Source organism: Electrophorus electricus, chromosome 20 (genome assembly GCF_013358815.1).
Source record: "Electrophorus electricus isolate fEleEle1 chromosome 20, fEleEle1.pri, whole genome shotgun sequence".
Lineage (NCBI taxonomy): Eukaryota > Metazoa > Chordata > Actinopteri > Gymnotiformes > Gymnotidae > Electrophorus > Electrophorus electricus.
In genome coordinates this window covers 6,569,417-6,584,868 of record NC_049554.1, presented here as the reverse complement: position 1 = coordinate 6,584,868, position 15,452 = coordinate 6,569,417, and the positions used below count along the sequence as shown (strand labels likewise).

Below are 15,452 nucleotides of genomic sequence, written 5' to 3'. Positions count from 1 at the left end.
CCGTTTGCACAAACTACACCATGTGTTTCAATCCCATGTAAATTAGCTGCACATTAGTAGTGAAACACGACTGTTTAAATAACGTACGAATGCAAATATCAATAAAACAGACCAGATACTCCAGCCAAACGAGAGCACCCCCTACCAAAACACCTCAGCCCCCTGCCACTGAAACAGCAGCTACCACCTGAACGTACAGTACAGTTCAACATAATACTGAACGCGAGATTCAGAAAGATTCAGAATGGAGGAGCACAATCAAGCTTTAATTCAGCACTGCTGGATCCAGTGTCATCAGAGAGAGCGAGGGCCGCTAGCTGGCAGATAAACCCTGTGTGGAAGCTTTGAAAAACATCTGGCTCCAGGTCTTACCCATGCCATGGTCTTTGCAGACCGACACACACACACACACACACACACACACACACAGGAAGGCAACAGTATGAGTGTGGAAAGGGAGGGGCAGACAGTTTCACAGAGCTCTAGGCTAAGGAAAGAAGACTCAATTACCCAGAAATCTGGCTAAAAACACAGCTAGGACACAGACACACCGCTGTGGACACCACTGAACGCGCTGGCCGAGAGACGGACCGAGAGGGCCGGGGTACGATGCCATGAACCGTCCTCACGAGCGCCTGCCACCAGACTACAACAGGCACCTAATGGCCTCCTACGCGTTAGCCCTCACTGCTCATCTTAGAACACACACACACACACACACACACACACACACACACACACACACACACACACACACACACACACACACAGAGGCTAGCAGCAGCCAGGCACACCGCGGGACGTCCACGGCGCCAGCACGCATCGCTCCCCATGGCAGCTGCAGTTCAGCTCCCGCTCCTCCTCATCTCCTCGTGCAGTCGCTCCTTCCGTCTTTCCCCGCACGCTCTCTGCCATCCCTCGCTCCCTCGCCCACACCCTCAGACCCCGGAAGCCAAATCGCCCTCCTCCTCCTCAAATGGAAAAGGCAGAGCAAATACCTTCCACCGCTGCTCTTCACTCCCGGGAAGGCAGAGAGACTGAGCAGGGGATACCAGCAGAGAGCCGATCCCACACTTATCGCCTTCTCCGGAGAGCATGAGACGCTGGGATCACAGCGCGCTCCTGCCTTCGCGTCCTCTGAGCCAGTCTCCCAGTCCAGAGCTGAAGCTGAGCCAGTATGAAAGACTCGCACACCAAACAGCGTCTGACAGAAACAGCCTCGCTCACCCACACACGCTCGCCCACTTCGCTCTCTCTCTCTCTCTCTCGCTCTCTCTCTCTCTCTCTCTCTCTCTCTCGCTCACATCCCCCACCTCTCCCTCACATACACACGCTCACAGACGGCTACACACATGCTCTCTCTTCCAACATAGGATTCGCATAAAATCTCTCTCTCTCTCTCACACACACGCGCTCACACGGACGTTCGAGGCTTCAGGAGACACCCGATGGACTGTGATGCTGGCTGCAGTCTCCAGCTTGTGGAGGAGATAAAGACCAGCTGCTCAGACTCAGCACACACACACACACACACACACACACACACACACACACACACACACACAGCCATTGTTTTGATTCAACCAGACAGAGCCAGTGCAGTGGGGCATGGTACAGGGGTGGGGTGGGACCGTGTGTGTGTGTGTGTGTGTGTGTGTGTCCAACCAATGCGTTATATCTCCATCAACACAACCCAGCCAATAAAACCCTTCCCTCTATACAGGTTGACTTACACACACACACACACACACACACACACACACACACACACGTTTGTTATTTTAAAGATAACATCTTCCCATTTGATATTTATGGTATTTTGCAGATGCCAAATCTAGAGTGGTTTCCATACTGGCCAGTATGTTCTCCCTGGACCCTGCATGTGATGTGACCATAACACTGTGTTGGTTGAACAGTCCATCATAAGGACTACCAGCAGAGCCTCCCAGCCCCGCACGTCTCAACAGTAGTGTCACCCTGTTCGATTTGCCTCCTGCTGCTCCAGAGCTCGTGTTGAGATCCGATTCAGGTTTCTGGAGAAACTTCTTAAGCACTTTGAAAAGACGACGACGACAACTACTACGATGAGGTCAGTGCCGTGAACTTTGTTCGCACAAGCGCATCAGCTCCGTTCCGGCGCTTCCCTCAAGAATTCAACTTTGCCCCGATCGCAGTTTTGCCCCCGCCACTGACCCGAGACCAGTAGCTTGGGAATTAAACATGATGGAAAGGACGACACAACTGATCAGAGTCCATCACATGCCAGCACTGCCCTAGCAGCCCCAGAGCCCCCCGGCCGACGGTGAAAAGGGGGAGTTCAGAGCCATTGCTGCTCCTTTGTTCTCCGACGCTCCCAAGCTCTGCATTTCCTGGGATGAACTGCCGCTACTGTCAGTGCCTTTGACTTCCGAATGAATCTGCTAAGGAACTGAGAGCTAGAATGGAGAGAGAGAGAGAGACGAGTGTGTGTGTGCGCGCGCAATACAGGCCCAAACTATTACACAGAAAAAGAATTTTTCTCCGTGGTGTAGTCCTAGAAATTGTGTGATATGGAAACATCAGATTCAAAAGAAGATCTAAGAATTTTTTCGTTTTTCCAGTTTCTGTTTTCATGAACAGGAAATGAAATCGCACCCACCAATAAAGCCACATACAGCTCAGGATCGAGTCCTCCTGCTCAGAAGAAACATTTCAAACGTTTATGGATCAGCTACAGATGTGATCGCAGAACACTCTAAAAATCTGTATTATATTTAATGTAGAGGCAGTAAAAAATTGGTAGTGCAAAATTTTCAGCTTCTAGACAGAGGTCCTTGATCAGCTGTGTAAGCAAAGTGCTGCAGGTACTAAATCTAGCCCTTTAAACCAACAGTAATTATCCTAACATCTGTATGTACTTGGAGTGTATTCTTTTTGACAGGGACTAGCATAACGGTACTAGCGCAAGTTGTGTATTGTCGTTGTCAGGCACTTCTGAAGACACTCCAGTGTTGGGCTGCACGTTCTGGGTCGTGGTCATGCTGAAAGGTGAAGGGTCATCCCGGTCTGTGTGCATGTGTTCTGGAGGAGGTTTTCCTCAACGATGTTCCTGTATGTGGATGTATTCATCCTTCCCTCCATTCCTCAGTCTCTTGGCTCCTGCCACGGTCATCCACCCCACGTAGCTCTGACCCAAGACCTCAATTTCTGTCTCACTGGACCAGAGACTCTTTTTCCACACGTTGCTTGTCCTTTACGTGCCTTTCACTCAACACCGTCTTCCGTCCTCCCACTCTGCCATAAAGGTCTGATTCACGGAGTGTCTGATCTCATTGGTTAATGTACTTGACCGGTAATCAGAAGGTTGCCAGTTCAAGTCCCACCACTGCCAGGATTCCACTGTTGGGCCCCTGAACAAGACCCGTAACCCTCAATTACTCAAGTCGTGTTCAGTCAGAATTGTAAGTCACTTTGGAAAAAAGCATCCGGTAAACGCCGTAAATGTAATGACCGTTGGGTTCTTTATGTCCTTCCTGAAATTCTCTCTCTTTCTTGACTGGATGACCAATTTCTTTCAAAAGGAAGGAGGCCTCTATGGTCCTGGGAACATCAAAGCCTTAGACAGTGTTTTAAATGCTCATGCTAATCTCTGCTTTGCCATAATCCAATTCATGACATCCACCCACAATGCCTTGGTCCTCATGTCATCAAACCATGTCCAGTCAGTTAAAATTCCAACCCGTGGACTCCAACCGAGTAGCGGAGAAACAAGGAGAATCTCACGGAGACACAGGATCACATAACATGACCTGAAGGCAGACATCCTAGCTGGGACTCAAACCCAGGACCGGCAGGAGGTAAACGTGAGCTCTCTGGTGTAAGGGTCAGAGCACACGTTTGAATCTTCTGATGTGAAATTGCAAAAATTAAAAAAAGAGTGAGTGCTTTTTGAACACACACACCCACCCCAAATTGTATGTGTAGGTCAGACAGGTCTATGTGGAAGTCACATGAAAACCCAGACCAGGCAGGTGACGAGTTTCAGTCTTATTCTATCTGTAGTTCTGTTCTTTAATCCTGGATTATTTGCGTTTCCATGGTTTCATTACACAGATTATTGTGCTGCGTCTGACAGACGTGCTGATAGACTTTGACACTCCCGTAGTGCTGGAAACGGCCAACGACTGCAGGCGAGTCCTGTATGACTCCGTCCTGTCCGAGACCCTGTCTCAACCTCCAGAGTGAACACACTGTGTATGCTAGCAGACAGACAGCTGGAGATTAGCATGTGCGCTAATGCTAACACACTACCTCTTCCTGTCAGACGCGTGGGGACTCCAAGACCCAAACACTTCTTGCCTTGTCGAGGAGATATTTTAATATTTTAGACACATAATGCAACAATCTAGAAACACATCCGTAACTTGGGCTTACAGAGATCCCAGCGATCCCAGACGATAGGAAGGACAGGGCTGAGTTTGGATACGATTGCTCGTGAGGAGCAGAGCCACGAGTCTGCCCCTACAGCTCAGGGCGCTGTTGTTCCTCTGACATCTGGAGCCAATCAGGACTCCAGCGCCAGGGCAATGGACCCACGCACACACCATCACCGTTCCGACGTGCACACACAAACGGGCAGGCAGGCAAATACACACACGCGCGCACACACACGCACACGCGCGCACGCACACGCGCGCACACACACACGCGCACACACACGCGCACACACACGCGCACACACACGCGCACACACACGCGCACACACACACGCGCACACACACACGCGCACACACACACGCGCACACACACACGCAGAATGGGGTCAGGGCTCTAATCGGTGGACAGACAATAGCATCAGGATAAATTAGATTTGGGGAAAATTTCCAAGACACTTTGCCATCTGTCTTTCAGTGCTGGATGTGAACAAATGTATGAGCCCTCTCCCTCCCTCCCTCTCTTTTCCTTTTATCTTCGGCTCCCCTCTGCCCTGACTCCACTCCAACCCCATCCCCCACACAACCGACCAACCCATCAGTGTGTGTGTGTGTGGGGGGGGGGGGGGGGGGGGGGTCAACATCCTGTCCGTTAGCTCCGTCTCCATGGTCACCCTCTCAGGACCCACGACAGACAGAGAGCGGAATAGCAGAAAGGAGCGCGAAACTGTGGGAAGTGGCGACTTGCCTGGGAAGGGAGAGACGCAGAGAGCCTCCTTACAGATCAGACGGCTAATCCGGAGCGCTAATCAGGCTGTCTGTGGGAGAGGAAGGGGACCCGAACAGACCCAGGGACTACTGGGAATGAACCGAGCGCATGGGAGGGAGGAAGAGAGAGAGAGAGAGAGAGAGAGAGAGAGAAAGAGAGCGAGAGAGAGTGTGTGTGTGAGAGAAAGTGTGTGTGTGTGAGAGAGAAAGTGTGTGTGTGTGAGAGAGAGAGAGAGAGAGAGAGAGAGAGAGAGAGAGAGAGAGAGAGAGAAAGTGTGTGTGTGTGTGTGTGTGTGTGTGTGTGTGTGTGTGTGTGTGTGAGAGAGAGAGAAAGTGTGTGTGTGTGTGTGTGTGTGAGAGAGAGAGAAAGTGTGTGTGTGAGAGAGAGAGAGAGAGTGTGTGTGAGAGAGAAAGTGTGTGTGTGTGTGTGAGAGAGAGAGAGAAAGTGTGTGTGTGTGAGAGAGAGAGAGAGAGAGAGAGAGAGAGAAAGAGAAAGTGTGTGTGTGTGTGTGTGTGTGTGTGTGTGTGTGTGTGTGTGTGTGAGAGAGAATGTATGTGTGCGCGCATGCGTTTTCTCTGGTAGTCTCTTTCTCCTACATGCACAGAGACACCACAGAGCAGACAGGTACCTGTTTACACTACGCCAATGTAGCAGAAATAGATGGATGTTGCAGAAGAAAGAAACAGATGATTGATATTTAAATCCCACAGATTATATATCCCCCGAGAAGGGAGCCGAGTGCGGACCAGGGCAACTCAGACCCGCTCTGCCACACAGAACCCTGCGGCAACAGGAACATGGACACAGAGGCAGAACATGAGAAAGGCAAACAATATTCATGGCAACCATCTTGCTCCCTGCTCGCTCAAGAAACACAGCTGCTCCGCCTTAAAGGGACAGTACTGGATTTCTCTGCCCAGTGTACAGCCAAAGTGAAAACTAAAGAAAAGAATGAGAGAAGCGTCGTGGCTCATATGAAACGTGTTATTATAGTGGATGAAGAATGCAGAAAATAAAGACCAACTTTGTTACTAAACATTCTCACATGCTTCAGAACTCTTCTTCCCGGGTCATGCATTACTGTCACCCTTGACCTGTTGGTCCACTCACTCACTCACAGGCCAGCTGACAAAACCAACCCACTGCTCAGGCCATCAAAAGACAAAGGAGCAGCTACACCCACCCACAACCCCTCAGTGGACTGGGTACACAACAGCTGCGACCAGTTTAACACACAGACACAGAAACGACAGTCCTGCAATGACCCACGGCGCTCCTCCAATCTGAGCGACTGGCGTGGGGAAGTTTAAACATGTTCAGCCAGCCAAGGTAATTGGAAAACAATTACCACGATGCATCTGCCCTCAAGAAGAATCCCACAAAAATCAGTTAATTTAAAAGAGAGGAGAGGGGAGGATGAGTGGAGAGGTGACAAAAGCGCGCGCACGCACACACACACACACACACACACACACACGGCGGGGCTCAAACCAGCAACCTCCCAACCACTGGGCCACCACTGCCCTGGAAGACAGAGGAGAGGAAGAGGAGACTTACAAGGCACAGCATGGCGGTAGAGGTTGTCTCGAATGACCTGCTGCAGTCTGTGGTCATCTGAAGACTTCTGGAACCGCTGGCTGAGGTAGAGCTTCAGGTCCTTATTGAGTTTACTTCCTGAGGAAGAGGAGAAGACTTCATCAGTCACTGTAAACAAACATCCCCACAACAGACAGTCAGTGGTGTGCGCGCGCGTTCTCCCAATGCCCAGACACCTGGTAGAATGCTGGCTCTGATGGATCACATCACTAGTCACTCACTAGTTGTGCTACAGTGTAGTGCATCCACAGCAAGTTGAAAGTCTCCTGAAGAGATCCTTCACCTGCCAAACACTCCGGTCGTGGCCGCGGTAAACAAAGCAACGCGCAACATATTCGCACGTCTGCTTTTACCCTGAGCTTTGAGACTTCAACAGACTTCATTAGGAATTGAATATGCCCTGGGCAAGTCTTTAACACATAGTAATACACTGCCATTCACACTTATGACAATACCTGGCTGGCTCCTCCAGAGTGTTTGTGTAAGCTGTACCATAGCAGGCCATTTGAAGAATCTCCCACCCTCAGTCAGACCATCTGTTTGTAAAACACGGAGGGTTTAACGAGCACTTTCACACAGAGGTGCCGAGAGCCAAGTGGTGTTGCCTTGCTAACACGGCACCCCCGCACACCCACACTGGCGCTGGGCCAGCAGACATGAGCAGACAGAACAGCTCCGTTTGGACCAGACCAGACCAGACCACCGGTCCAGCGGACATGAGCAGACAGCACCTCAGAGCTCAGACTGCTGCCTGCACGTTCATTTGTCGGAGGAGTTACATGGGAAACATTAAGGGATTTGTTTTCTTGTAAATATTTAAATTTAGTCTGGGTACAAATCCCACATCTTTAGTTTGAAGAGAACTCAGCCTTTAAGGTTTAGATACAATCTGTGTCAAGGAATTACCTGTACAATGGTTTTAAATAACCCTTAACATATTGGCAGGGAGAACTCATGTGCTTAGGTTATAATCTCTCACACCCACCCACCCACACACACCCACCCACCCACCTACACCTTACAGTGAGATATGTACTAAGCGAGACATCTTTTCAGACATCCTGGGTGAACAAACAGTCTGCTGAATTGAAAGCGGAGGATTTGGTTGCCATGGAAACACAGAGCAGGAATGCTAGTAAACAAACCTACAGGCCTTAAAGAAAATGATGGAGGCAATAAACAAAAACAAACAAACAAACAAACAAACAAAACAAGCAAGCCCTCCACCGTTGCAGGGTACGCGTGTGTGAATTAGCCTGACACGACAGGCGTTTCGCAGCGAGGTTCCCTCTGTCCTGTGGGTTCTGCTAGTCACGCGCTACAGTTAACACAGAGTCGGCACTGCTAATGTACACGGTTACAAGAAAAAGGGTCTCCCTACAGGCTGTGACCCCCACTGGATTCAGGAAGTGTAAAGGGGAACAACTCTCACTCAAAGAGGCAGTGTTCAGTCTAAAAGCTCACAGTAGCAGTGAGGTGCTTTCATAACGCAGCATAACGGACCACTCGGCGCAACCGACCGACCGACCGGCGATCTGACCAAGCAACCGGTCACTCCGAACCTTTCCTAGTGCAGGCCGCTGACAGACTGGGCAGTGTGAGTGTGAAAAATGATTCAGTCTTTCAGATGTTAAATTCCTCAGCCCCACCAACAGCTCACCAGCTCTGAGAATCCTGGGAGAACGGAACATCTGACCCTCTCATCCCACACTCCCTTTAAACACCACACAGTCGAGCCGTGTTCCTCAGAGCAGTGAAACTCAGCTGTGCGGCGTGAGGTTTCTCAGCATTGGAACATAATGCAGACGACCACAGCAGTGTGGAAAAGAAATTACATCACCACTCTCGTAGACAGTGTGCGAGGGCACACACAGACGCATGCAAACCGAGAAAAGAATCCGAGAAATTAGGTGCCGGGAAAGGGGCATGATCTAGCTACTGGTGAAGCGGGTCGGAGGTCACATCAAGACTCTATGACAGTAAAGACCTCTTCGGCAGCCTTACACATCCTTGAAACACATCTCTTCAAACACACGCACACAGAAAGTGTGGAGACACGCCGCTTGCGATGGTCACTGACGTCGTGTTTCCTCTCTGCTTTGGAGCCAGCGGCATTACAGGAGCATGGGGTGACCCCATTCTGGTTTTACCCCTGCTGGTGCGGGCAGACTTGCACATATGGGGGGAGGATCACTCCATTACATTACGCTGTGATGAACGTGTGTGTGTGTGTGTGTGTGTGTGTGTGTGTGTGTGTGTGTGTGTGAGAGAGAGAGACAGACTTGGTTCACTGGGCTGTAATACCAGACTCTGACTAAACCAGGTGTGTTGGACGGTGTCAGCAAAATAAACCTCAGCTCCACTAAAAAGATGTTGAGTGCTAAATACAACCACAGCGCAGATGCTTTTCAGCTCCCGTGTCATATCTGGCACTTTGCGACGCGCCGTTGCCGTGGGAGACAAGTGTGGGCGGCACGCAGGCCCGCTCTGTGACTGCACAGTCCTGCCGAGGTCACACACACAATACTGCCTCGTGATGTCACAGGGAATTTAGCACAGATGTCCCTATAAAAGAACATCGGCAGCACACAAAGCCCCATAAAGTGATTGTGTCTCTGCATGATTAAAGTTGTCACAGATGTGTAATTTACACGAGCCACACACACACACACACACACACACACACACACACACGGTTCTATTGGTCCAGACAACACGAAGCCCGTGCCCCACGCTTGACTCCGTCCACTTGAGTCCTTTACTGCATCACACTTCAGTTCTCATCACTTTCTTCAGACATTTTCTGAACATTTCCCAACATCCCCTGTACTAAACTGCTCCTACCCCGACTTTGAAACACTTTGCAAATATCACTTTCAGATTTTAAAGGCAAACCATCGTTTTTACGCAGTCGTTTAAGAACGGAAAGTGAGGGTTGTTATCAGTACATTATTAGATCCGAGTTGCATACTGCAGTCTTGTACAAAATACCTCCTAGTAAAAATCTAATATTTCAGTTATGATTAACAGTGTCTCAAGCTGGTGTTGAGGTGTTTATTTAAAGACTAAAATAATACTCACACCAGCCAAAACAGAAGTAAACAGCTGTGTGATGGTTATAGCCAGCAACCATGTCCCTGCGCACTCACTCATACTGGGCAGCTTACTTTAATTACAGTGTACAGATGGACACACAGCTGCTATACGATAAGCTGGCCTAGGTCAGTGTGCGCCTGCATGCGCCTCAACCACCTCTGAAGATGTCAACCTTGAAGTCCCAGTGCACTCTAATTCTCTCACACACACACACACACACACACACACACACACACACACAGAGTGACACCACACACCCCAACCTCAAGACATCAGCACAGCCTGGCCAGCACAGATTACAGAAACAGACCACCCAGCCTCTTCTACAGTACTCGTGTGTGTGTGTGTGTGTGTGGTGTGTGTGTGGGGAGGAGAAACAGAAGCTCATCAACATCTTCACTCCTCCTCCCTCCTCGGTCACAGGAGAGCCAAACACAGCTGGAGGTGGCCGATAGGCTACTGAGGACTGAGTGAATGTGGACATTCACGTGCACACACACACACACCCACCCCACGTCTGGGGCACGTTTAGATGCACAAACATGTCCCCTCCACAGACAGACCGGGAGAGTTAATGAAGGTTTCTGCTCCCTCCGCACGTAGTTTACACCAGGCTCCGCCTCCTTGGCCCCGCCTCACAGCTTAGGGATGCAAAAAGGACCAGAAGAAAATGCCCAACATATATCTGTCGTTAAGAGCCTTTATTATATTATGACACTAGTTATATCTAATCACACAGTGTGTGTGTGGGGGTGGGGGCAATCACATTCCACCACATGGCACCATGGCAACCTTGCTTCACCCAGAATTGATCTTAGCCCCAGACAGCTTGTGTCTGCTGCACCCTGCTGGTGGAATTGGGAAGCACAGGCACACATTTTGGACATTATTTCAATTTCACTTTAGTCTGGGCAAAAAAAAAAAAAAAAAAAAAGAAAAAAGAAAAAGCAAGCCAAATATTGATGAATGTTGAGCGTAAACTTTACAGAATTGTGTAAACTTTACAGAACTGTGAGATGACCACACACTAATGAAGCTGTCTTCACAGTGTCCTTCACAAATATTGACACTACATAAAAACAGGCTGAGACACACACACACACACACACACACACACACAGCTCTGTTTCACTCTTGATACTCTGGACACATACAATAAATTAATTCAGTGGGAGGGGCCATACAGTGGAGGCTGGGGATTGAAAAGCTGGAAAGGTTTGTGCTGGAGAGCTGTAATGCATCTTTATTAGCTGTGTGAGTTACAGCACTCACTGAAACACTGCAGACAGAGCAGTACTGCAGGAGCCCTGGAATACAGCTTGGACTTCCCTCTCTCCCCACAGGACACCGGGACACCCCGCCCCCTGTGCTCTGGACACAGGACACACCACCCCCTGTGTGACTGCAGGAATCATCATCATCACAGAGCATGATTGCTGGTTAACCAGTGCAGTGAAGCTCTGCACACAAACCCCAGAGCCTGAAGCATTGCCGAGAAGTCCAGCCACGCGCCGAAATTTACGACATCACTGCAGTACCACGCGGGCCCATTCATCACCATTAGCCTGGCCAATCACAGAGCAGAAAGAAAACCCAAGCGAAGCAGCATCTCTCTAGCATCAGTGAAACTTCACCACTCTACCTATCGTCTTTATTGATCGACACAAATATGCATCAGTGTCATGAAATGCGGGATTCATCTGAAGGACAAAGGCCGGATCAGCGAACGCGGATTAAGACCAGTCTCACTGCAGTGGCATGGGTAAAATCATTTTTAAGATCTGGGTCTGAAAGAAAGGTTTTCCTTTCCTATTTCACATAAAATGCATGCTCACGCGCGCGCCCACACACACACACACACACTCGCACTCTAATTGCTGCATGACCTCATCAACCACTCTGCCGAGTTTAAGAATGCCATGAAACCTCTCACAGTAAACAGAAACAGAGGGTTTTCAAGGTTGACTGAAGGCCATGAGCCCAAGGCACCACTTCTTATGCGCAAGCCACGCCTCCTGCATCTAAGCCCCTCCCCATAACTTCCCCCACAATTCCTGCATCATGGCCCCAGGACTAATTAGGACTGCAGGCGGAGCAGAACTACCGCTGGGCTGTTGCAAACGTCTCTCCGAGCCATGCAGGAGAAAAAAGGAGATCAGTAGCACACCTATTGATCTTTAGTGTGTAAAGCATGTGGAGTGTGTGTGTGTGTGTGGGGGGGGGGTCACCTGACTCCTGACATGACTTTACAAGAGTGAAATATGCATATTTCTGTGCGTAAAGGAAGTCAGGTGAACAGACGCAGGTGAGTCTATAAGTCTATGTGGGGTCACGTCCACAGAGTTACGTGATTGGTGGATTAAGTGATGGGAGAGGTAGACTCTGGGCTACCCCCACCACCACCAATAATGTCTTGCACTGTGGGTATTTAAAGGTTCTCTAATAAGGAACCCATCATCACCAGCGCCCTGCAGTCCACCCACACACCCACACACACACACACACACACACCTGTGGGATCCTTGGCCTTGCTAACCTGACGCTCCACCAACCCAGCAGCAGTCTGCTGCTCATGCCAACACACAACTACAGCCACAGCAACCGCAGTGCAGTGTCCAGCATTGCCACCAGAGGGCAGGATTCATGGAGTGCATGAGGGTGGGCAGGGCGTCGCCTACATGACACGGGGGAGGGGCGTCATCTTCATCACCCTAGCCTGCTTCCCTCTAATGAAGGTGGAGGAGCACAGAGCCACTCCGTTTAGTACAGTGTGTGTTCACCATAACTAACTGAAGCAATTTCCTGAGGTCACCAGGAATCAAATGAGTGCGCGCACAAACACACAGCGTGAAAAGAAACCAGTAACTGGGTCAGCATGGGTCTTTAATCTTTAATCTGGCAACCACACAGGCCATACTGCACATATATGAGCACAGAGAGCGCAGCAGTAAGGCACAGACCTGCAGACGGAAACGCACAAGGAAACGCATCCACCCACACCCATGTAGCCATGCCCACCAAACCTACAGCCACTACAGGTGCCAAGCCTGTGTGTGTGTGTGTGTGTGTGTGTGTGTGTGTGTGTGTGTGTGTGTGTGTGTGCTGAGGGGGGCCTCCCTGTGATCTTGGTCCAAAGCTGAAATGTTTAGACTCCTCATGAGTCATTAACCCAAACCCACCGTCCACTGGTTTTGGGTGACACCCAGCAGACGTCCAGCTCATACCACTAATGCTTTCACGCCACGTACCCCGCAGTCCTTGACGCATGCAGTAAACAAGCCAAAATATCTGCATCAAATCAACTTTTTTTGTAAACATGGCCAATTGTCAAGTCGGAGTGTCCGAGCGGAACTACAGCAGGACCTGCCGGACAGACCACACACCTGGGAGACGGAGCAAGACACAAATGGACATGCAGGGCCGGGTGGGGGGTTACTGGGTCACGGTCCGACCGAGTCAGTCTGCAGCTCTGCCTCCAGGACCTGCTCCTCCTGCTCCTCCTTACAGCACAGGATGCTCCTCCCCTCCCAAAACGTCATTAAACAAAAACAACTGCATTGTTCATGTCTTTCTCTCTCTCTCTCTCTCTCTCTGTGTCTCTCTGGTGTTCGCTATGAAGAGGGAGCATGTGCGATCGGTACCGTAACACAGCGGGATGGCCCCACCCACCTCCGAGTGGAGACAAGTGTGAGACCTCAAAACAAACAGAAGGCAAAGGAGCCATCATTTCGTCACACACACACTTCGCTGCCAGGGAGGAGCTGTGACAGCTCTAGCTCTGCCCTGCACAGTTCTGCGGTTTATATACAGTCTTTAAAGTATGGATACTACAATGCATTATTCTTCAAATTAGAAACTTCTAAAACAAAGATTTGGTTCAGACTGAGCCATGTTGAGCAGGGCAAACTCAACTTTTGATCTTACATTACACATTCATGCTTTACATGTCTGGCAGACACTCTTATCCAACTTTCAGTCATGTTACGGAGGCAGACGGGTGCAGCGTCGGTCGTCTTGCCCAGACGTGGGAAATTGAACCCTAGTCCCCCCGCCCCTCATTCTCCCAATGGCCCGAGTACACAATCCCAAAGTGACTACAACACTAGGCACACTCTGCTTCTACTCGTCTTTCTAATCTCTCTCTCTCTCGTCACCCAAACTAAGGTAGAGTGAAATCCTGGTGCAGCTCTCTGCTGGGGGTGGGGGGAGGGCTTTCTGACAGTAGCTCCAGATTTTAAAGACACTAATAATGTACAGGAGAAGAGCGACACACACACACACACACACACACACACACACACACACCATTATATTCCATCCTTTGCTGTGCAATTTGACGTTTGATACTACTGGCCCATGAGGCCCAGGAGATTTGGTAGCAGATGCTCTAACCACGAAGCACACTGCAGTGGAGCAGAGTGGAGTTCACCCTTCCCTCCATTACAGCTCTGTTTCACAGCCCTCGTCTCCAAGTGTTTTATTAGCGTTGGATAAGACGGCTTCGGTTCTCCACTTCCATTATCACTAATGACCTCTGCAGTTCTCTACTTCTGAGCCTGCCTGCATACCACACACATACACACGCGATTCACCCATAAAAGGACACCAATTCAGCAAAGATGAGGATCTGAAGTGTGCCTGCGTGCGCGCGCCCGTTACCTGTGCTGATTACTTCCTCAGTGACTCAGTTTCCCAGATGCCTGAGGAGACTCCAACAGTACACTATTAAACCTCACCCCTCCACCTCCAATCTTACACACACACACACACACACACTTTCCCTCTCTGCGCTCCAGATGTGCCCTACTGCGGAATATGCTGAGTAGCCAAGAACGTCTGGAAAAAGTCTCACAGTGGTATCCTCATCCAGTGCAGGTCTAAAGATGAGTCAACATCACCTCCACCCAACCCAGCTCCACCACGCAGCTCCAGCGCCGAGCTCCACCACGCGTACCGCGCTGTCCCGCACTGCTGACCCAGGCCGGTCAGCCTCACTCAACCATGACAAACAGCACAGTGAGGTGAAGTTTATTTTGAATGGAGACAAAGCACAAAAACTCTGGGAATAGAAACCATCCGCGTCTAAAACATGAACACGGAGCAGACGTGTGAACCAAACATCAAACCCTACAGACTCAGAACTCCGTGATTTTACTTCAGTTCACCACAGGGCTGCACAGGCAGAAGCGATTTAGGGGGAAAAAATTAAAAATCGAATTGTGATTTTTCTGGACCAATATCGTGATTTAAGATGCAATTAATTATGTTCTGCAGTGCCCAGGTGTGAGTTCATGGTCCAGCTATAACTTGTTTCTATACGATAGAATCGGTGACATGGTTACTGCTCATGTTCAAGAAAAAAACCCAAAAACGCTCCCTTCACGTCACAAGAAAGATCTCAAAAAACAAAGAATTATGCACGCACTAAAACTTGCCGTTGGAAAAAAATTTAAATCACATTCTGTTTAAACGGTTTTTAATATTACAACATAGCACAGCATTCAGACCCGTGTCAAGGTCGTCTGTAGCAACCTGCCCGAGAAGCACAAACAGACGTGTGCCGGGTGTGTTGTGCTCCG

The 15,452-nt window shown here is 49.7% G+C and overlaps 1 protein-coding gene across 9 annotated transcripts in view; it reads right to left on the bottom strand.

The window, feature by feature from the left end:
* The window catches only part of LOC113580745 (membrane-associated guanylate kinase, WW and PDZ domain-containing protein 1), a 74,694-nt gene that overhangs the window by 40,904 nt on the left and 18,338 nt on the right, over positions 1-15,452 (bottom strand). For all 9 annotated transcript variants that reach the window (XM_035520368.1, XM_035520370.1, XM_035520372.1 and 6 more), the window contains exon 2: positions 6,739-6,855. In XM_035520368.1, coding sequence (XP_035376261.1) covers positions 6,739-6,855 — 117 coding nt within the window. The remainder of the gene's footprint in view (positions 1-6,738; positions 6,856-15,452) is intronic.